General features: G+C 39.5%; 1 protein-coding gene across 4 annotated transcripts in view; it reads left to right on the top strand.

Annotated features, from left to right (window-relative positions):
* The window catches only part of ubap2 (ubiquitin associated protein 2), a 99,329-nt gene that overhangs the window by 20,570 nt on the left and 54,504 nt on the right, over positions 1-24,255 (top strand). For all 4 annotated transcript variants that reach the window (XM_062972617.1, XM_062972620.1, XM_062972619.1 and 1 more), the window contains exons 2-5: positions 18,120-18,259; positions 22,127-22,204; positions 23,184-23,294; positions 23,867-24,020. In XM_062972617.1, coding sequence (XP_062828687.1) covers positions 18,161-18,259; positions 22,127-22,204; positions 23,184-23,294; positions 23,867-24,020 — 442 coding nt within the window. In that variant the 5' untranslated portion in view covers positions 18,120-18,160. The remainder of the gene's footprint in view (positions 1-18,119; positions 18,260-22,126; positions 22,205-23,183; positions 23,295-23,866; positions 24,021-24,255) is intronic.

The following is a 24,255-nucleotide window of genomic DNA, read 5'->3' as shown; positions in this document are numbered from 1 at the left end:
AATGGCCTGGTGGAATGTAGATGGCAACTAATTCCAGGGATGTGAAGTTTCAGAAGAAAACGCCCTCCCTACTTTGTGAAGTGAAATGAAAGAGTTAACATAATAATAATAACTTTATTTTATATCCCACCTCCATCTCCCTGAAGGGTGGCTCACAACACAAGTTAAAAACACAATTCATAGATTAAAACATTGTAATAATAATAATAATAATAATAATAATAATAATAAAAACTTTATTTATACCCCGCCATTATCTCACATGGGGCAAAGCCTGATCAGCATAGTTTACAAAAACAACAGTATAAATATGTTACATAATATACCAAAGGAAAAACACAATAAGGCAATAAAACAACAATTAATACAACAGTAACAATATCAACTAGCCACCAAGTACAGTAGAGTCTCACTTATCCAAGCCTTGCTTATCCAAGCTTCTGGATTATCCAAGCCATTTTTGTAGTCAATGTTTTCAATATAACATGATATTTTGGTGCTAAATTCGTAAATACAGTAATTACAACATAAAATTACTGCGTAATGAACTACTTTTTCTGTCAAATTTGTTGTATAACATTATGTTTTGGCGCTTAACTTGTAAAATCATAACCTAATTTGATGTTTAATAGGCTTTTCCTTAATCCCTCTTTATTATCCAAGATATTTGCTTATCCAAGCTTCTGCCGGCCCATTTAGCTTGGATAAGTGAGACTCTACTGTACAATTCAGTCGACTTCATTGATGTGGGAACTGCAGCAACATTATAAAATATAAAATAACAATATAAAACAACATAAAACACATCAATAGACTTTAAAACATGGTAGTGGAGGGATTTATGGAGCACTGCTAAACATTTTCCATTCTGTTAATGTACAAAGTGGGTGAAAAGGTGTTCTCCATATGTGCCTCAGTCCTCTATCAGATGTACACTCCTGAATTCAGCTACAGAATTAATATCTGATGTAGAGATCTATATGTATCTGTGTAAAACATACAGAAAGATAACTCTTCACATCTTGCATTCTGTGTCATCTGTATGGTGCTTTGTTTGTTATACTAGGTTGTTGGCAATCCACTACATCTGTTGGGCATGTTAGTGTCTTTTAACATTTATCTCTGCAAGATGTTAGAACTTTCCAGTTTCCTTTGTGAGATTGAGATCAGTAGGAAAAACACTTGTACATTCTAGACACTCTCCTTGCTCCTATAAACAATTAGTTCAGGATTTCATTTGCCCTTATAGTGAAGGCATCTTTGCATTATCACTAAGCATCAAAACTACCATAACTGAAAATGCAATTTTAATTGTGAGGAACAATTGATGCTTTGCAGATAGGTCAAAAGTGATAAGTGTATTGGCAGGTATGTTTCACCTAATAGTTATGATTTGACTTCCTTGAAGACTTTTTTCCAAAACGAAGTTACATGAGAATTTGACTTTCATTTTGGGAGGGGTGCTGTATGCTGTGTAGTACAGAGGATGATATTTACCACCATCATACTGAGCAGACACTCATCAGGACTACTTATTCTGAATGAGGGTTGCACTCATTACCAGGGGTGCAGCTAAGGAGAATTTCTAGTGCCATTTTGTAACTGGAAGCCCAGCTGCTATTGAGGTGTTTGTAGAGTCTTTCAGTGGCTGAGGCTGATGTGCCAGCTGTGGCTCTTTCTGGGAAAGATGGAGCATGCCATAAAACTGGAATGTCATAGAGCTGGAAGGCAGAACATGGTCTCTATTTTAACCATTGTGATGCAGAAATACACAGATAAAGTACTGCCAAGAAATGGCCACCCAAACTCTGTCTGAAGACCTCCAAAGAAGGAAACTCTTCCACCGGTTGAGGCAATTTATTCCACTGCCGAACAACTCTTATAGTCAAAAAGTTTTTCCTAATATTTAGACAGCATTACATTTCTTGTAATTTGAATTAATTGGTTCTTATCCTAATCTCGGGAGCAGTAGAAAACATGCTTGCTTCACCTTCTCCATGACATTCCTTCAGGTGCCTAAAGATGGCTAACATGCTACCTTTCAAGCCTTTTTTTCAGGTAAATACTTCAAGACCTCTAAGCCGTTTCATGAGGTTTCCAGACTTGGTGTACATCTACACTGTAGAATGAATTCAGTTTGACACCATTTTAACTGCCATAGCTCACTGCTATGAAATCATTGATTGTTTTATAAAGCGTATAGCCTTCTCTGCCAAATAGTGCTGGTGCTCACCAAACTACAGCTCCTGTGATTTCATAGCATTGAGCCATGGAAGTTCATGGGGTCAAACTGTATTCATTCTAAAATGTAGAGGCATCCTTGGTTCCCAGAGCATTTACCATTTTAGCTGTCCTCTTCTGGATACACTCAGTGTGGTTAGCATGCTCTGATAACCTTCAGATAAAACTATATAGACAGAAAGCTGCTTCACGAAGACTTCTAATGATAAGGAGTTAAAACTATTCCTCATTTTATTGTAATGGCAACTATGTCAGGTACATCAGGGAGAGAGGTACTGGTCCATGCCAGTCAATGAATTTTGTGCCTTGCAAGGCCTAGAGTGTAGATCTCTAAAGACTCAACTCAATCCAGCCTAGTCTGGAGGTAAGAATGAGGCAACCCACTAGATAGTATTTGGATTACAAATCCCAGCATTCCACACCATGGGCTACACTGACCTGGGTTTCTAGGAATTGAGGCCCAACACTGTTTAAAGGGATGCTTGATCCCTCTCAACAACTGGGGCACTCATGCTGTTACCAAAACTAGTTCAAAATAACCCCTGCATGGTTTTTGAATAGGACCAATCATCGGGAATATAGCATTATTTTTGTATTGAAAATCAATGCTTACCTTTGTAAAGTCATATACATTTTAGAACAAGGGTACCTGAAGAAATCCATGCCTCAGACTGTTGGTGCTTTTAAAATTGAAGTGGGGAAAGTGATGCACTCTAACTGTCCTCATTTAACAGACACAGTCCCAATTAATCCTGTTCCACTTTTTTTAGTTAGTTGCAAAATGTCTCAGTTCCCTTTTTGTTCTCAGCCTACTTCTCTGTTGCTCTTGGGTTCAAAATGCAAAAATAGTTTGCACTCAATTAATAATAGAGAAGAGGGCAGAATCTTGCCTTCCCAGCAGGCTAAAGCAAAAGCAAACTGCTACAATCTCTTCAGGTTGTCTGGTGTTCCTCAGTCACACATTTCTCTATTTTGACCACATTCCGCTGTTGCTTCGCCTCTTTTGTTATGGTTTTCATCTTTGAAATGTTGATAAGTATAGACATTTTGCTTGCGGGCTGCAAGAGACATTTTCCATTTGTCCTCCGAGCCCCATCATTTTGTCCACCCAAAGGCATGTATGGGATAATTTCATTACACTTTTCTCTACATAGAATTGAAGCTGGTGATCATATCACATATATGCTGTACTTTTGCTTGATACGTTTCCCTTGATATGCAGCTCAGACAATGGCATTTTTATTTCCCTGGGTTTACAATTGCTTAATGGTGGTTGGTGCTTATTGCAGTTTATTCGTGATATGCTTTTTAAGAATGTTATTTTTATGACCTGTGGTGATATTTATAAACCGATAACTGTGAATCAGTTGTTTGGAGTATCACATGAATTGTTCATAGAAAGTAATAATGTAGGCAATTACATGTTTCAGACAGCAATCTTGTTCTATTTAATATGGCTTCCAACTGTGGCCTATTTTATTTTTATCTTTCAAAATTTAATTATTGGGAAAAATTTAGGATCTAATCTGTGTTGCATGATTCTTCATCTGCCTTTTAAGCATGGAGCAGCTGACAAGGTTTTGGATATTGTTTGGAAAAACGTAGAAAATTATATTGATTTGGTTTGGAAATAGAAACCAGGATGCCCTTTTAATTAAGACCAGGGGTCCTCAGACTTTTTAAGCCAAGGGCCAGTTCACAGTACCTCAGACTGTTGGGTGCCGGACTATAGTTTGAAAAAAGCACAAATGAATTCCTATGCGCTCTGCCATATCTTATTTATAGTGTAAAAAATACCCGAAAGAACAATACAATAATTAAAATGAAGAACGATTTTAACCAACATAAACTTATCTGTATTTGAACGGGAAGTGTAGGCCTGCTTTTGGCTGATGAGATAGTCAAGTGGATTAGGATTGTTGTTGTTGTTGTTGTTTTGTGCTCCTAAGACTGTTAAAGACTCTAAAGTGAAGTTATAGCTAGACTCCATTCATAGCAGCCTGGAAAAATTGCAGGGGAAAGGGTTTATGGGGTGGAAAGAAGCAGCCAGAGTACATTCATTAATAAGTGAGAAAAGAGGTTGGAACGTAATGGACGAGCCACGCAGTTCCTTTCCCATTAGTGTTGTGCAGGAAGAGGAAGACAGATTCCAACAGATTATTAAAGAGAAATGAGGCACATGAACATCAATTTAAAACTGTACTCTTTTTTTCATGGAAGGGTCAGCCTGAGTCATGCTGAAGCAGAAATCATTCTTGATACTGGCTTGTCTCAGTTATTTTTCTAGAACTTTGTGTGCAAAGGTCAAGGCTTTCAGTGTTCAACCCCCTTTCTTAGTTTCTCTAAGTACCACAGAATCATAGAATCACAGGGACCATCCAGTCTATCCCCAGCCATGCAGGAATATACAGCCAAAGCTCTCTTGACAGGTGGCTGGCTATCCAGCCTCCGTTTAAAAATCTCTGGAAAATAAGACTCTGAGGCAGCATATTCCACTGTCAAACAGCTCTCAGTGTCAGGAAGTTCTTTCTTATATTTAGGTGGAATCCCTTCTCATGCAGATTGAATCCATTGTTCTGTATCCTAGTTATGAGATCATGACTCTGCATTTTATTTTATTTTAATCTGTTCAATTGATTGATATGTGTTTTAATTGCTTGTGTTTTAGATTGTTGATTTTGTTGAAATGTATTTTCATGTTTGTAAGCTGCTTTGGGGTAGAGAAAGGCGGGATAAAAATGAACGAAGTAATCAAATAATGATCTCTATAGCAGCCAAAAACACATTTGTCGCCTTCTTATTGTAACATCCTTTCAAATATTTAAACATGGCTCGCATGTACCCTTCTATCAGCTGTCTTTTCTCCAAGCTAAACATCTCCAGCTCCCTCAGCCATTCCTCATAGGACTTCGTTCCCAGACCTTTGATCCCCTTCTCTGGACACATTCTAGCTTGTAAATAGAATGTGCCCAGAATTGGACACAGGGTTATTCCAGGTGAGATCTGACCAAAAACAGAAGAGAGTGGGACAAGGATTTCCCTCGATTTGGACGCTATCCTCCTATGGATGCAGCCTAGGATTGCATTGGCTTTTTTAGCTGCTGCATCACAGTCATCTTCTAACAATTGTAAGGATTTCACATAACGGCTTTGCAAGAGCAGCTGCAAGATTCAAAGTGGACACTTCGCCATTTTTATAACTCTTATTAGCTATGATTATAGGACTGATGTAATGTTTCTGTGTCTCCTCATCTTCCTTTCATCTGACACACTGGGTACCGCAATATGGCGGATGCTTTACTACAACAGATGAGGATGGATGTAATTTATTCCACTTCCTAAAGGATCAAGTGTGGTCAAGAGAATTATTCTCTGAAACCTTTCTTGTTGGACATATGGCATAGCCTGTTGCAAGACTTTGTTACAATGATGGGGGTGTAAATAAAAAGCCTTCCAAAGATTCTACAATTCTTCAATTTTTAAAAATAATAAAATGTAAGTGGACTGCAAGTGCTATCCAAACTGTTTGGTATACACAAATAAAGCACTTCTGAGAGGTGGCCATCCAGCCTCTGTTTAACAACCTCATCCCGAGGTTTGTGTGTTCCACTGTTGAGTAGCTCTTACAGTAAAACATTCTTCCTGGTGTTTAAATTAGCTTATACAATTGTATAGTGCATTATTTACCTATTTTTCTACATGCAAACCTCTTTACTGCTGTTTAGCCAGATATTAGGATTACTACAACCTGGCTTTCTTTTGAAGCCCTGCTTTTTTCTTTCCCCTATGCAGTCTGTGGCCTAAGGATAGTCCTTGAGGAGTGCATGGTAACTGTTCTGCAGGTGTGAATGTATAACTTATTTAGCTTCCGTTCTTCTCCTCTGCCGGTGTACTGTATATTGTAACAGCTAAAATAAAGTATAAATATCAAAATAAATATAGTGTCCCTACTTTGTCGATTTTCACTTATCGCAGGTGGTCCTGGAACGTAACCCCCGCGATAATTGAGGGAACACTGTATTCCATTGTGACTTTTAATACTTTTTAATCTTTGCTTTTCACTTTCCTGCAGATTGCATAACACAAAATTGGCTGTGAGCTATCTGCCGGATAGCTCATGCTTTAGGTTATTGGCAAGCTAAATAAAGAGCTTTAAATTAGAACATTGAGCGGGGGGGGGGGGGGGGAGATGTCAAGGAAAAGCACTATAAACGGTGCAACCCAAGAAAGCATAAAAACATTGCTGGGCATTGCCTCTGGTGGCAGTCACATTAGAAACCTAAACTGTGAAATCAACCGGTTTCCTGCTTTTCCCTCAAGGGGTTCTGGAAATTTCAGTTTTGAGCTGACAATCTGTTGTTCTTGTGTGCCTTCAAGCCATTCCTGCCTGATGGCAACCCTAAGGCTCATCATAGGCTTCTTTGGACAGAAGTTATTCGGAGGAGCTTTGTCATTGCTTTCCTCTGAGGACAAGAGAGCATGACTTGTCAAAAGTTTCTAGAGTTTTAGTCCTACACTCAAACCACTGTTCGTGCTGTCTTGCATATATGATAGTCATGTAAGTGATATTTTGTGAAAATGGATTTTCAGCATTTGTTATATATACCAGACAGGATATTTTATTTTGAGACTGGTTCAACACTATCAGAGTTAGTCAGTGTATAAATTAATAAAGTGTAGTCATGAGAGTGTCATCCAGAGGGAATTTTTCCCTTGGCGTTTCTGCCTCTCAACCAGCTAAAGTTGGCCATTGCTCTTATGGGCCGGGGCCAGACACACATCTTGGCTGGGGCTTTGGGAGTGTGTTCGTTTGTGATCTCCTGATTAACTTCTGAGCCCTCAGCCTGGCTATTTATAGCAAATGTGGCTTCTCCGCTTCTATTTTCGGGAAATATTTGAAACTTGTTCCAGGGGAAAGCAGGAGTGGTTTAGAAAGTTCAAGAGAGTGCAGACCTTGGGGGAGTAGGAAAGAAGGGATATGAATGTTTGCATCGGTCTGACCGTCACATACAAAGATTCTGGGCTCAGTTGTTTGGCTCCTTGAATTTTGCCAGGTTTATGAGATTTTTGCTCTTAAAAGTACATGCATTATGGTTGGGGTTGTACCTGTTGCGACTTGCATGTTGTTTGTGAAATTCAGAGTGATGTTTCTATGTAGTTGTATGCGATGAAGAACGATGCTTGATTGAAAATCCAGTGTGAGCAGAATGCTAGATTCATTTCATGAAGTTTCTGTTGTAGCCTTTTCTTTCTTTCTTTCGTCAGTTCACAGTCCAAGCTCCTATATAATGCTAAATCATGGTTTGGTTTTGCAGGAGTGAGCTTTAGGCATTAATGCTCTTTCCTTCCTGATTTCCTTTCAGCTGAATCAGCAAATTATGATTTGTACTTGCCAGGGAGAAATTGAGTGTGCAATTTGCAAGAGCCTTTGGCTGACTCTTATAACATACTAAACTATGGTTAACCATGACACGTGGACTTTATGCCATAGAATGGAAAATCATCGGAATGCCACTTATAGCAGGGTCCTAAAGCAAACCTTTCACAAGATTTTCTTGGGAAGATTTCTTCAGAAAAGGCTTGTTATTGCCTTTCTTTGATTGCCACTTACCCAAAGTCACCAAGTGGGTTTCAAGGTTGCATGGGATTTAAATCCTGGTCTCCAGAGTCATAATCCAATGCTCAAACTGAGACACAGTGTTGTGCCGTGGTCTGAAAACAATTTGAAGGCATACAGCAACCACCACCACCACCATAGGCTATGCATAAATAATGCAATTGCTTTGTTAGTCCCAGGAGACTGGCGTGGGTGCGTACCACATTGGGAAGGTGCACATAGGTCTTCCATGGGATTTTAGAGTATGCATCCATTGTTTTTTCCCTGCATTTTAGAAGGAGTTTGGTTGAAAACTAACCCCAGATGCCCCCAAGTGGCTTCCAGGTATCTTCCAATTTCAGACAAGGTGTCACCTGGGCCTCATATAACTACTACGTCATGACAAAATTACATATGGATATTTATTGGATTTCTCCACTGAGGATGTCAGAATGGACTTGGGGGCCACTTATGGTGGATCATTCTAGAAGGTAGAATTCAGCCTTGAAAACAAAATGATGTTGAGTTATAATTCTCAACACACCTCTGACTTAACCAGAAGACCCAAGGCTTAGTTTTAGCGAAAGCGGCCCACTTCTTCTTCCGCTGCATTTCAAGTCCAGTAGTTTTTCAACAGTTGTTGGACCATATATTGATTCCTGAAGCGAAAAGCAAGTACCTAATAGTGGAAGCTTTCCTGGGAGACTGCCTTGTTTGTGTGTGTGTCTACAAGTGATTGTTGAATGTTTGTGCTCTAGAATATTCTCCACCAGAACCACTTTACATCTGAGAGTCTTTCGGAAGATCCGTGCCATGGATCCTTACCAATCAATGGAAATAGTTCGTATGAGGTCAGAAGTTTGACAGTGGGTTCCTTAGTTTGTGAACGTAAACCTAAACCCCCAATATAGCCAATTGGGGGAATGCACTCAATCACAGTGCTTTTACAAACAAAGAAGAAGAAAAAAGCAAGGGTGAGAACAGAGTTGGGAGATCAATCATTTTACTGACGCTGAGTTTCTTGGTGGATAAGGATAACTGACATTCAAGCCCTGTCAGAACAGGCATCTGTACTATTAATATTGTCTGTTTTTAGCACTTGGCACTTGGGAATCAAGGTAGAAAATTAATGGAAAGCAAAGTCTATCCCTGGCTTGCTTGTTCATTGTTAAATCAGTACTGGCATTGTTCACTTAATTGCTAGTTTCTTGTTAGCTTTTAGCCTTATGGCCTGTCATTAGATTTCTGCTTTATATTGCAGTGACTGGTTCTGGAATGAGTCCCAGGGCAGTTCTTGCAGCTGAGTCAGGCTGAGCAAATGCTCACTTGAATTTTTTTTCCTCCCAAATCCCTTCATGTTTTTGCCTCAACTCTGACTGGGCTGAGGGAGTCATGTTACTGGGACAGGAAATAATAGTACAATGACAGTTCCTTCTTAAATCACCTTCTGTGATACAAAGCAGGCATTATAATCCATGCCTTGTAAGGATTGTGAAGATAATAATCTTTTATTGTGAAATATATAATCTTTATTTTATTCTGAACTTTTCAGAATGACAGGATGCAATAAATACCAGTGCTTCCTCCATGCAAATTGATTGGCTTCATCTCTGGCCATTTTCTGACTACTTTCCTCTCTTCCTTCAAGTTTCTCCTTCTGGAACATTGTTTGCCACCATCACCTTCCTTCCCTAACCATTGTCTTTTCCCTAGTCCATCCATACTAATACTATTTCAAATTCTAGCTTCTTCTATGCCAGTTTTAGCAAATTCATACTTTTTGAGTCTTCACGCATGCATTTAGTTTTTTTTTTCCTATTCACATAACAATGTTGATACAGTGGTAAAAATATCATCCTTCATCCTCATAGTTTTTAATTTTGATTCCCATAAATACAGGTTGGATATTTCTCATTCCATTTTCCTTTTTATCTTTGTAACCTAAAAAAAATCCATACCATGTTAAAAGCCTAAAGGAAACTTTAAGGCTAAGAAAGATTTGGCCAACTGAAGTGTATAAACAGACAGAATGTGAATTTCCACATAGATTTTCTGATCTTTCAGGCTTAGTTGATCTTTCCCCTCTTGCTTGCTGTCAATGTGCCAGTTACTTCTCCTCCCCACAAACTTCTGAGAAAACAGCTACCTGCTTTTTCCTGGAGTAGGCAGACAATTGAATTATGTGCTAAAATAGTCTGTGTGCTTGAGTAGACATGGAGTTTTAATTATAGGCTTTTCGTTTCCATGTTGGAAACCAACTTCTCAAAGCCATTTATAAACAAAAGTACAAATTGCTGCACTCTGACACATCACAGTTGTAAAGAAATTACAGACGCTGCCACTCTTGCTCCAGTTTGGGAGGTGTGTCTGAGGATGCAGCATGGTGTGCTTTCTCCATCCCAGCTGGATTTGAGACCATTACAACTATGGAGTACAATAGCAGCAGATTTCTGAATTCCAAGCCTGCATAATGTTCCTTGAAAACTTTCTCTTTCAGTAGAGAAAGGTTGGGAGGGAGAAGCAGCAGGGGAGGATGTCTGTGTTTCTCTTTTCTCTGATCACAGGTATACATATTCCTTAGAATTTAAGATCAGCAAGGAGGGAGTCAGCCTCACCTCACATTGCTGGTTTAGGATGGCAAGTAGATACAGACTATTAGCAGCAGGAACCTTGAGGTTGTGTTAGGCTGAAATATAAGTGTGTAGACTTTGTAAGCAGCATGGCACTAGATGGACAAGAATTTGACTTTGCATTTAGCAGTTCCATACATAGAATCCTAGACTTGGAAGTGACCCCAAGGGCCATCTAGTCCCAAACCCTTCTGCCATACAGGAAAAGCACAATCAAAGCACTCCTGACAGATGGCCACCCATGGACATCTGTCAGGACCCACCTTTGATTGATTGTGTTGCCAGCAAAAAACGGCCAGGGTTAAGAGTGGTTGTCGGTGAGTCTGTGGAGCAGCTTAATGCAGAGCCAGACCTTTCTCTATGTCGCTCCATGCGGCCTCTTGTGAAGGGATCTCATCAGTTCCCAGCTTACTTCTTTCCAAGTAAAGATAGGAAGGGTCCTTTGGACTCGAGAGAACATACTAGTTGAACGTCCTCAGAGAATAAAAAAGTTGGATCTGAGAGAAGGTGTGAATTCCATGGCTTCCAAAACAGGCAGTCCCCGACTTAGTTAAGGATGGGGGTGAGACGGCAGGAAGTAAGAGGAATGTACCCCTCAGAAAGGATATTCACTCCTGGAAGAGTTATTATCATGGGGAAAGGGTGTCTCCACTGAAGGTCTCTCTCCAATCCTTGTTTCCACAACAAGCCAAAATATTCAAAATCCAATTGTCACAGACACAGGAAGTGAGGTGACATCTTCTGAACAGGGGCACAGACAGCAAAACAAACATCACAGATATGTTAACCCTTTCCTATGCTATCTAAAACTTACCGATCTTTGACTGGAGTTACACTTTAAAAAGTACCTATTCCAACTTACATACAACTTCAACTTAAGAACAAACCTACAGAACCTGTCTTGTTCGTAACTCGGGGACTGTCTGTATGCAGCAGGATATTGTGTGAATGTGAATATATATGTTCCGAAATGAGGACATTGGCAGAGGCAAAGTAATTGACGTAATTGCTGCAGCCCTTGTGTCCTCCCAAGGTCAAATACCAAGGACCATTTAAGTTGCTTGAAGGCAGGATAAGATTTTCCCAGTTGACACACAGATCTGCTACTTCTGGATCTTGGGGTGCCCCTTCTTGTCTCAGTCTCTCAATCCCCCTTTTCACTGGATGCTTCATTCAGAATGCAGCATTTGAATTTGACACTGTGTCCTGGCCATTTCCATGGTAACAAGCTTGTCAGGTTTGATTAACCTCTGCCGGATCTGAGTGAAGGGGTGGGATGTGTGTGTGTTTAGAAATAGACAGGTGAATAAAGAAACTCCTGTTAAAGACATGGATTTCAAGAATGAATTTATTGGCTGTTCCTTCTACGCTTGAATTTTATGAGCTGTCTCTTCAGTCCCAAAAAGATAGAAAACAAAATAACCACAAGAAGCCCATACAAAAGAAAAGCAGACAATTATATTCAAATCTGTCATGTTGATACTGATGCAGACAGTGGGTGTGAATTGTGTAGAAGCAGCAGTGATGAGAAAGCACAAGGAAAAGAAATGTAGCTCTATTTTGCAAACCCTTGTTTGCATTGGCTGTTTGGCACTAACAATCTCATCCCAGAGCCGTTGTAGGGTTGGATTTGTTTAGAAATGAAAGGTTTCTACCCTCCTAGTGAGAGGAGGGAGAAACACCTGATTTGTACATTGTTTTGCTTAAAAGATTGTTCACGTTATGGAGCCTTGGCAGCTTGCTTGCGATGACTAACTATGTTAATGCCTTAATGCAGGGGTCCTCAAACTTTTTAAGCTGAGGGCCGGTCCACAATCCTTCAGACTGTTGAGGGGCCGGATTATCATTTGAAAAAAATACAAATTCCGATGCACACTGCATATGTCTTATTTGTAGTGCAAAAAACAAAAAACCAACAACAACAATGAAAGAACAATACAATATTTAAAAATAAAAACAATTTTAACCAACATACATTTATCAGGGTTTCAATGGGAAGTGTGGTCCCGCTTCTGGCCAATGAGATAGTCAGGTTAATTAGGGTTGTTGTTGTTGTTGTTGTTGTTGTTGTTGTGTGCCTTCAAGTCATTTCAGACTTATGGATGAGCCTAAGTCTAAAATTTATTTATTTATTTACTGCATTTATTTACTGCATTTGTATCCCACCCTTCTCACCCCAAAGGGGACTCAGAGTGGCTTACAAATTATATGTACATACAATATATTATATTATTAGTATAGCACAATATTAGCATTATATATTACTATATTGAACTATACCACTATACGGTAATATTATTAATAATATTATATGTAATATAGAATATATAATTAATATTATTATATGGTATTATTATGAGTGTTATATTGCTTTACATTATAATATTATTATCAATATTATATGTATATACAATATATTATATTATAAAACTGAGGGCGGGGGCCAGGTAAATGACTTCGGAGGGCCGCATCCGGCCCCCGGGCCTTAGTTTGGGGACCCCTGCCTTAATGCATCTCAAACTTGCAGAGGAATTGGTTGCAGCCCCTTATTGTACATGGTAATCTTTCTGATTGTGCATAGTTTCTATGCGACCCAGCTCCTTATAGTGACTAACTGTTTATTAGTTTATAGCATTTGTACAGCAACTTTCAGAGCAGGTTAGGAATGGTTAATCTGGCATTGCCTTTTCCTCTGCCTTGCAATGTGAGAAGAGAAGGAGATGGAAGTGGGAGGAGTGGATTAAGTCTAGCAGATATTGGTTACTTTAGTCTCCCTTAAAAGTGACCTTGGATATGGAGGCCTTTGGGTCAGAGATGGGTTTCATGCTGCTGTTAAGGCCTATGGCTTGAGCAAATACTCTGGCGAGTGCACATTATTTAAAAAGAGCTATACCAGTATTGCACAAACTTTGGCATTTGGACTTCAATTTCCACATTGTGGGAGTTGAAGTCCAAAACACCTCGAGGGCTGAAGTTTCCCCATGCCTGTGCTAACACATTTCTAATAGCTTCTCCGTTACGAGAACAACCGTGTTTGGAAACCTTTGTCTCAGGATTTCTATTTCTATGAAGTGATGGCTGGATTTCTAGGGTTGGTATGCTACCTCCCACATGGGGTGGCACATGAGGACTGTGACAGCAGCAGAAAAGCTGCTTTCTTCTTTAGAATTGCTGCTGAGTGATTTTGCAGTGGCAGCTAGGGGAAAAAACAGTTATGTTTAGGGAATAGCGTGAAGCACATGCTTTATTTTATAAGGAATTTGTGATTCTGGGAGTAGTACTCTCTTTTATAGCCAGACATAGATTTGCTGCTAATCTTGATCATAATGTTATACTTTAATATTTTGGTGGGGTGATGTTGATTTCAATTATGGTAGCAAGCCAGATGGGAGATGGGCACAGAAGAGCTTTGCTAAGGATGTGTTCCTGTTTGTGACAGTGCAGGATGGGTTTTAAAAAAGGATTCTTATGTAGATTAAGAAAGAGGGGTAGGCCTCTTTTAAAGTAGAAGAAATTTGTGAACTGAACTAAAAACAATTTTAATGTTTGTGATGGTTTAGGAAAAATATCTGTTTGTCTGACTTTCTGTTTGTACTGACATATAGCTTGATGTTTCCTGGAAATTAGAGTAAACACCGCACTGGCTATAGAGCTTTATTGTTGGGGTGTGTGCTATTACATTGGAATTTTTTTAAGAAGAAATGAATATTGACAAATACAATGAATCATAAATGTTATTGGTTTTTCTTAAAAGGTGGCTTAAGGGCAATTGAATCTTATACTTAGATACCTGAATGAAGCTGTGTGATTATCTTGCCTGGGAAACCAGGAATGGAGGTGTGTGGCTTCACCCACTGCTGGGAAATAGAAAAATTAAGAACAAATGACTCAGAACGATGAGAAGCTTTTCTGAGACGAGGCTCTGTTCCAAGCAGGTACTTTGGCCTCTCTGCCTCCCTGGAGAGCTCCGTTTTTGTCTTGAACTGAACCACATTTTGAAAAATTACAGCTGTTTGAACGAATTAAGCAAATCCTGCACGCTTTACAAATGATACTTTCAGTTGATCTTAAACGTATCCCCTTTTGATTTAAAATGTTTTAATTACATTTCCACATTATATACTACATCACAATACAATAACAAATCACAGTCTTAATTTTTTTTACATTATCCCATCCATCCTACCTCTCTCCAAATCACAGGAATTTGCAGACTTCTTCCCTGTCAGTCGTCTTACTGGTAAATCATCCACTATTCTACTGTCTGATTCTCTTAATAATAGACATATCTTCCTCTAGTCATTTAACCAAATGTTCACTTAATCTGAGAGTGGTTAAATTTGCTATTACTCTCTCACATAGAGATAATTAATAGTTTCCATTTAACCTCAAACAAATTATTTTATTTCTTCTCTCTCTAATCTTACATTTTATGTTCATTTCCCCTATACAACTATGTTCATATTCTGTTTATCCAATTCTGTGTTAATAAACTATTTATTTTGACTGTCTACATCCTTGTAGTACATACCAGAAATATACTATAAAGTTTTTGTTTGGGAGATTCTCATGGTTGTCTTCAAGTAATCAGTAACACCCCTTTAAAAGTGGACTTTTTCTCCTATTATTTGGCTTATGAAGTTTTGGGAAGACCTTTTTCCAAAACTTTAGTATCTTTGGACATGAAAGCCTCATATGGATCTAATTTACTAATGCTCTATATCCTCTCCAGCACAATTTTGATGCTCCATTATTAATCTTGTGTAATTTGAGTGGATAGTAATACCATTTGTGGATAATTTTCAATCTGTTCTCTCTTAATTGATTTGATACTGATTTGTAAGGTAGGTTTTCCCAAACTGAGTCTCATTTGTTTTCATCTATTTTTTATTCTCAGATTCCAAGCTTGGGAATTGTGGCTCTTTAGTCTTCAATGTAGAGGGCTTATAATGTAATGAATGATTGAGTGTCACTGAAATGCAGTGGCATTTCAAAGAGCTTTCTTTACAAGTTTTCAGAAAAAAGCTAGAAGTAATCACAATCTCCAAATATGAGTTCCACTTCCACTTTCTCACAAAAAAGTTGATTCTCCCATGATCAATACAGGCAACTTGTTTCTATTGAACTTTCGGTGAAAACTCTCCTGTTGCGCCATCAGTAGAGAAGGAGATGTACGGGAAAGAGAATTTGGGAAAACAACTTCATTGGATTGCGAATCTTCACATCCCCCAGCCAACCTGTCCAATCTCTCCCAACTAGATTATGTTTCCCACTCAATTGGACACAAAACCTACCTACCCAGATGCTATGTCTGTGGCCCCGAATTCACAGGAAGCCCTCGGGGCCAACATGGTTGGCAAGTCTTCTAAGATGATGCTTGCTGTAACGTGTGCCAGCCTATACTGCTTGCTTCAGTGCTTTTGCTTTTAGCTTTATGCAAATGTCACCAGTTATTTAAAGCTCATACAGTTAATTGACTAAAGCAACGGCAGACATTTTTTTTTGTGCGAACAGCTTGCTCACTGTTATTGATCTTTTTTCTACAGTATTCAGTAACAGAAATGTTGGTATGTTCTGAATTAGTCCTTCTCAGCTGAGACTGGAAACCAGGAGTCTGGGTGGGATACACAATTACTTAAGATTCATCCTTCCACAGTAACATTGATTGCCATCTTGTAAGGATGTGCTGCCTCCTTTTGACCCCATGAGCCACAGATGATCTGTCTGTGACCTTCTGGCTTGCTAGTAGTAACTCTGTACTTCAGCGTTTTCCTAATCCTTCGTTCTGTTTGCTCACTAGCTTACTGTCAATCAGGTTGGAAACTCTAGTGACCCCAGGGGACAATTTTCCGTCCCAGGACCTATTGACAGCTAAATGAACTGCCAAAAAAACCCCCTAAAACAAATGATGACTGGGTAGACCAACATGGGGTTGGACTGGATGGCCTCTTCCAATTCTATGACTATGAAGGAAAACTGGTTTTCCTATGTCCATTCATAAAGCTAGGTAGAAATTGATTTTCTCAGTCATATCTTGCTGCAGTCAGTTCCTGTTATAGACACTTCTCTTCCAGTCTGCCGTGCAAGAGCTCATGGAGCTTTTTGTGTGGTGAGATTCTTTCCTTATTACATTAAAGGTTGCAGTTGTTGAGTGCAACTTGGTCAATAAAAAGCTAAATTTGTCAATAGATGGAAAAAGAGGTTAAATGCTAGCTGAGAATGCAGTGAGATGCCAGATGACTGTTATAGAAATTCAAGATTGCGAAGTGCTCTTTCAGAAGCCAGCAATTGCTCTGGATTTGGGTGGACAGCAGCAATAAATTCAAATTGTAGTTTGGTCATTGCTTGTGCACTGATTGGACATAAGCGAAGTTAGCAAAGCAGTGTGGCCTCCTTGGTATGATTGTTGTGGGGTGCAGTTTATTTGTATGGCATAGATGAAGGCAAGAACTGGAAGTCTGTCTTGTATTATGTGGCAGTGGGAAGTTCTTTTGTTGGTATTGTTGTGTGCTTTCATGTCATTTTTGACTTATGGCGACCCAAAGGCAAACCTGTCAGAAGGTTTTTTTGGCATGATATATTCAGAGGAGGCTTGCCATTGCTAAGAGTCCTACTTCAGCACTCAGACTACTACACCATGCTGGCTCTATAGCTGATTGCTCAGGATTTGAGACCAGGCCATCATAATTCTCATTCCCACTTTTGTCTCTTGATTGAGAAGCAAAGCATCTTCAATGTAGCAGGCAGGAATTCTGTCATAGAACCACCAAGGCTTAGTTGTATATCCTGCCACATTATCCAGTGATAATTCTGTATTGTTTTTTCTGTTAAAATGCAAAATATCCAAAGAATCGTTCAGTCATTTCTCTGTGCAGAAGTGGAGTTTGGCCCTGTGGTTAGGGTTATTTGCTGTATACAAACTTTTCCTGGGGAATTCCTGTGTGCAGTTCTGCTGAGCATACCTGAAAAGGGTTGTCTTAAAAAGAAGTGCAGAAAGAGACGATCCAAATGACTGATGGGATGGACCTGCTATCTAAGGCTGAAGGTTACACTTTCTGGCCCTCTATAATTTGGAAAAGTGGCAAGTCAGGTGGGAAGTGTGTGGTAGTGATGAAATTGTGAATGCTGTGAAGCAAGCAAAAGGCTTTTGCTTCTCCATGGAATGTGCAATATGCTATGAAGTGGGATATATATGAAAATTAAGGGATACACTTTATTTTGGTTTTTTGGGGCAGATGTAATTTGTTTTTTTATGTTTACATTTAAATGTGTTTACATTGCTTTAAATTGTATTATTTTATGTTTATCATTAACTGCCTTGTGTCCCAACATTGGGAGCAAGGCAGGATAAAAATGAAGTTAATAATTATACTCCTTATAGTTAAAACTGCAGAATTTGCTACTACAAGATGAAGTGATGGTAGCCAATTTGCATAGCTTTGTGCTTCTCAACTGGAAGTTTTTAGACAGTCTCCATCATGTCTTTCTGAAAATGGAACTTGTTGTTCCCATCTATGCTAAAGAAGATTTACATGTTGTCATTTAGTACACCAACTTAGTTGTCTCTCCTGTCCATCAGATATAGTCAGCTATGCTTGCTCTTTGTCTTGGAAGCAATGCTTACCTAAGTTGTGGTTTCCCTCTCATTACAGATTTTTTATTTTGTACATACATTGTTTTGTATATACTGTATATGATGACTTCGGTGGGCAGTGAACGGACTCGGGGCACTCGAGACAAAGCGCAAGTTCCACCTACGCAGCCGACGCAACCACAGAAACCAGTAGTACAGGTAAGAAGGGATGCTCACAGGATCCATGAGTCTTAACATGTATGAATAAAGGCAAAGCAGCAGGTTTACATATATAGGGCTGGGGATATATGTTCCTCCAAATACTGCTGGACTGCCACTCTCAGAATCCTAGCCAGTGATGAGGAATGCTGGGAGTTACAATCTGGCCATATCTGGTGAGCATGGTTTTCATTCAGATGTACTTGATCACATAAAATCCTAGAATTGGAGGAGACCCCCACGGGCCATCAATTGAACACCATTCTGCTTAAAAACCTCCTAGAGAAAGTGGTCCACTGGATTCCCAGGCAGCAATATGTTCCACTGTGAACAGCTCTTATCATCAGGGAATTTTTCATATTTCTTAGGTGGAATTTCTTACTCTGTGTCCTAGTCTCTGGGGCAGCAGAAAGGACATTGGAAAACCCTTCCTGCATGGGAGGGAATTGAACTAGATGCCCCTTTGTGGGCCCTTCTAGCTATATAATATGAGGCAGGAAGAGCCCCATTTCTTATGTGAGGAAGTGGAAACAGACAACCACGAGTAACAGAAGAGTGTATCCTAGGATGACTGGAGTTTCTTTGATTCCCCCCCCCCCCCCCTTGACATTGTTCAGAATGAGGCTTGGGAAGTAGAGCTATATTTACTCTTTGAGTTTTTGTCAGGCATTACGGGATTTTCAGACTGTGTAAGTTAATGGGAAATGTAGACTTATATAGAGACATTTCTGGCAGTTATATGGGGAAATGCTTCTTTTCCCCCGAGAAAAATGAATTCATCAGAAAATCTTTAAAAACATGAGTGTAATATCTTTTATGAAGAGAAGCAGCAGGGTGAATATTTTGAGCTTTGGACAGTCATGAAAGCCCACTGGTTGATCTTGACAAAGGCAACATTCTCAGCCTCAAGTGAGAGGAAAGGTAACACTTCTCTGAACAAATCTGACAAAGAAAACCTTGGGAGAGCTTTCTTTTAGAGTCACTGTATGCCAGAAATAATTTGAAGGAACACTACCACAACAGCATCCTTGACAGTTGCAAAATTGCTTTGTTGCTTTAGGAACATGAAATATACTATCTCTCTGTGTGTTTATATATGTAAAAATATGATAGTTATACAGTTTTGTTTAGCATAAAGTAACAGTGTTTACTACAGTTCAGTCAGAAAATAATTACAAACTGAATTCCTTTTTAAAATGTTTGTTTTGTGTCAATTGGAGATACAAGGTCCTGCACTTGTAAGAACTGGGTGCCTTCAGGATATTTGGGCATTATGTCAGATAATCAGATATGCTTTTTATATGCACCTCTTAAACTTTTTGTTTGTTATTTTAAATTTCTTATTGGATGCAAAAAAAAAAAAAATCAGTGAAGGAAAAAAAATCTTGGGGGTTTTCGTCCAGTTTTTCCTCCAAGGCCTTCCCATCTCTCATCTTTTGCAAACTCTTCTCCTTGGTGCTCAGAAAAGCCTCGGCCTGTTTTGGACCTATATTTTGAGATGTGATTATTATTCACAATGATAGATTATGCAACTGGCTTTTCCTGCTAATTATGATTCCCTGAAGGAGTGCTCTTCACTGTGACACCTAAAAACTGTGGCACCTGCATGAAGTGCCACTTAGCGATCACATGAGCTATAAACCTTGCCATTCTTGCCTTGCAATTCAGGAGGCTCTTGTTCATCACACTGAGCTCTATAAATGACTTCAGATTTGCTCTTATCCACTGACACTTTCAAATTTATTTTTGTCTGTTTTAAAACATAAGACCTTTCCTGTTTCCCAAAACAAATGAAGATCCTCAGTCCTAACAAAGCTGACTACATAGATAGGTATTAGGGACGGCGTGTTCTTCACTTTGATGTGAAGAGAACGCATAGAGAAGAGGATATCCTGTTGAAAGTAAGGCCCTCTGTTTTGTACCACTTCGCAGCATACTCTGTGTAAAAGGATGCTAGTTTGACAGAACTCTGCTAAAGTCACAAATAAATACTGTGGGTCATTGGGAAGCATATAAGTGGCAAGAAGACCCAGGTTTCTGTTCCAGCTCAGCCATGCAGAGCCCTATTTGGCTTTAGACCAGTCTCTGTCTTTCCAGCTTTTCTACTTTGAAGAGCTCTGACGAGGGATATGATATAATGAGGATGGGAGCTGGATATGCCCTTGCGGCAGTAATTGTTGCAGGAGACACTAAAAGTCCCTTGAGCAGCAATTAATATCTCACCGGCAATTGCTTTTGTGTCCTTAAATGCAAGCACTTGAGGGCAACTTTTTTATTGTGTGTCATTAGTAATCGCTCTGTTCTCTTTAACATGGGTTTAATTTAACCTTCATAAGGTGTAAATGCCTTAATTACTCAGAAGAGTTTAAGGCACCAAAAGTCCAACCTTATCCAGCAAGGCAGAGCTGGCTAGCCAGTTGTTTCTGAAAGATCAAACCATGCATATGTAGCCATAGCGTTCCACAAAAACGTGCATTGAAATATACCTTAAAAAGAGCTGGTCACTTTAAGGAGCAACTCCTGATGGTTGAACTCAAAATCACTGAATGGCATAACTGATGTGTATGTCCTGATTTCCAAACGTGATGGTACTTAATTCTTGGATAGGTAAACGTAACCTGTCTTTGAGTAGGACCTGTCCCTTTCTGTAGTTCTACTAGTGTCATGTATATTGATGGGTTTGTGTAAAGAAGAATGGTAGGATTACAAAATTGGAAGAGATCCCAAGGGCCATCTAGTCTAACCCTTGCCATTTAGCAATGCATAGCTAAAGTGTTCATGTGTAACAACAATCCATCGTTTGTTGAAAGATTCAGTGAAACAGAGTCTACCTACCTCAGAAGCAATCTTCCATTGTCAAACAGTAGCTTCTTCCAACGGTTTAGTAAAAATTAGTCATCTTGTTGTTTGAATCTGTTGGTTTGCTTTTTAGTCTCTGCAGCAACAGAAAGCAAGCTTGCCCCATCTTCTACATGACATCCCTTCAGATATGTAAAAGTGTTATGTCACCTCTCAGTGTTCTCATTTCCCAGCTAAAAGTACCCTCCTCTCTAAACTGTTTCTCATATAGGTTAATTTCTAGATATTTTATCATCTCAGATCAGATCTTGTCTGATCTGGGAAACTAAGCAGGCTTAGCTGTAATTAGCATTTGGATGTGAGACCAGACACTGAAGGCAGGGCCGTAGCCAGAAAAAAATTTCAGGAAGGGTTTTGAAAATTTCGGGGGGGGGGGGGGGGTTGAACCCCTAGCACATACCCCTCCCCGCTACAAACCTGTCAATATCTGCTTGAGATAGTGCCTGGAGGGACTCTTAATGTTTTGCATCTCATAGACTTAGCATGGGGATTTGGTTAACCAGTTAAAATTCATGAGTAAACGAGATTTTTTTTATAACTTGAAAAATTTCGGGGGGGGGGTTGAACCCTTAGACCCCCCCCTCGCTACAGGCCTGACTATAGGATATATTTCAGAGGAACAAAAGTTATCCCAGTGAAACTTTCTGCCAGGTATATGGGCAAAGAATTCCAGTCATAAAAACTGGATACCTCCAAATTCTTGTATACTTTCACAGCATAAAAAGGAGTATATCAACTTCCTGGATATCATGTCAAGATCTCTGTCTTAAGAACTGTAATGCATTGAAACAGTACTTGTGGTTTTCCTTATTTCTCCTAAAATCTAAACACTTGACCTTATTGGATAACACGTCTCCACATGTTTTCTACTTCAGTTGTGAATTGATGAGGGAAAAGACAAAACTGCAAGAGATGGAAGCACTGTTGGACATTTTTTATTTTTCATGTATGTGCACTTTCATATATAAGATATGTAAAATATATATGGTATCTGTTTGTACGTCTTAGGCAACAGCAGAACAAATTCGCCTTGCCCAGATGATCTACGATAAGAACGATGCAGATTTTGAGGATAAAGTGAAACAGGTGAGTTTCATCCCTGGGGTTGATGAGAAGGGAACATTATCTTGTATAGGCGTAAGACTGACCCTGAGGAAGTCCTTACTTTTCTGCTTAATGCCACATCCAGGACCATTTTTAAACTGAGGATGTAAGATTGATTCACCTTTTTTGTAGTCAAGAAGAAAATCAGTTAAGATAAAAGGTAATGCCTGAGGGGTTCTTCTTTTTGAAAATCCAGACTTTGTGCTAGATGCTATGTTCACAGGGTTCTCAAGTAATGAGCAGCTGGTGAGCTTTAATTTCTTGACTGCTCTTTCTCTCCCCCCTTCCCCCCCTTCCAGGGATCTTTTGCCTTTGTTGGGATTATATTAGAGCCAACTTTTAGGGTTGTTTTCCTTTCACTTTAGCCAGCGTGTTGGTTTTTCCTTTGCCCTTTTCTTCCAAATGTATTCAGAATATGAATCAAGCAAAAGGAAAAATAAAAATAAAGTTCAGCTCCTGCTTGCACATTATGTACGCAGGAAGTATTTATCACCCCATTAAAAAAAAACCCATGGCTCTCAGCTTGGCAGCTTTTCAGGCAAAGCAGGAAAGTGTAAACATTATTCAGAGGCGAAATATACTAATCCATTAAAAGACCCCAACCAAACAGAATCAGTTGAACTGCCAAACTTTGAATAATGCCAGAATTGTCTGGACAATAAACTCTCACAAATTGGTTTCTTAGGGTACAGGATAGGTTTTACATTGCTCGTGAGGGAGTGTGTTATTAGGTTTTTCAGATACTAAGGAATCATCTTTCATGATGAAAGCCAAAAGATTCAGAATTTGTTGTACTTTGGATTCCCAGATAAGGGCTGTTCAACCTGTGTTACAAAAATATTCTGTATGGAGATTGCTTTTTGTTGGTATTTAATGTTCCAAATTATTTCTTGGCCTTTCACTTTGTACTGGTTCAGTCCTATTATCTTTTAAATACATGCTTTCCACTTTTGATTTTCAGCTTATGGAAGTAACTGGGAAGAATCAGGACGATTGCATAGTGGCCCTACATGACTGCAATGGAGATGTGAACAGAGCAATCAATATCTTGCTGGAAGGGAACTCAGACACAGTAAGAATGTGATTGAAGTCAATGGCTAAAACTCGAAAATGTAACTTATACAAAGATGTGAAGCGTGGGGCTGTAGATCCTCTCCCCCCCACCTCATTGTTCACAGTGTGATCACAATAAAAATCTGTTACTTCCAGCTTATTTTCGGTGTGGGAGGGAAACCGTTTGTACCAAATAGGTGCTTGAAGCAGGTTTTTTTTGTCAGGACTGGTGTGTGGGTGGGAAGTGTTAAGTTTCATTCCCATGACATGAATGCCCCCATGCCTACTATTTATAATTTTTAAAATATATGCAGTGTTTAAAATGCACAGTGTCGATGTTAGAAGTAGCTTGTTCCTGGACACATTATTATTAGTATTAGTAAGTATTGTTATGACCTCGCACTGAAAGGAGCCCCATAACTATATTCTAGGCTTCTTCATAGCATTTATGTGTGGCCATTGAATGTGTCCATCTGAAGGGCCCCAAAAAGTTCCTGCAGATCTGGGGGAATTTAGTCTGAAAGGTGCTCTGCCAGGCAGTTGTTCAATCCCTTTTGAATTGTTCTGTGTTTTCCTTCTCCACCTAAATAGACTTCGTGGGAGACGGTGGGAGGAAAGAAGAAAAGTCTTGGAAAAGAGAGTTCAGAGAACAAAGAGAACAGAGAAAAGCGAGGGGACAGAGAAGTCAGCCGTGGACGGGGAAGTTCCAGCAGACGAGGAAGAGGGGGCAGCCGCGGCCGAGAGTGTAAGCACGGGCACCTCGCTCCCAGCAATGCTGTTGCCTTAGTTTGCCTGTGAGGTTGCATAGGAGTGGACCGTGCTAGGGTTGACCCCTTGCATATGTGCAAATGGGGGCCTGGGGAAGAATTGCCATATATTCTTATGTATCAGTTGACCTCAAGTGTAAATTGAGGGCAGGTTCTGGGACCAAAATTATGGATTCTTCTATTGCTTAAGTTACATGCCAGAAGACTCGAAGT

The sequence above is a fragment of the Anolis carolinensis genome, chromosome 2, assembly GCF_035594765.1.
Source record: "Anolis carolinensis isolate JA03-04 chromosome 2, rAnoCar3.1.pri, whole genome shotgun sequence".
NCBI lineage: Eukaryota > Metazoa > Chordata > Lepidosauria > Squamata > Dactyloidae > Anolis > Anolis carolinensis.
Note: the sequence above shows the minus strand (reverse complement) of the source record. Positions and strands in the feature narration are given on the sequence as shown.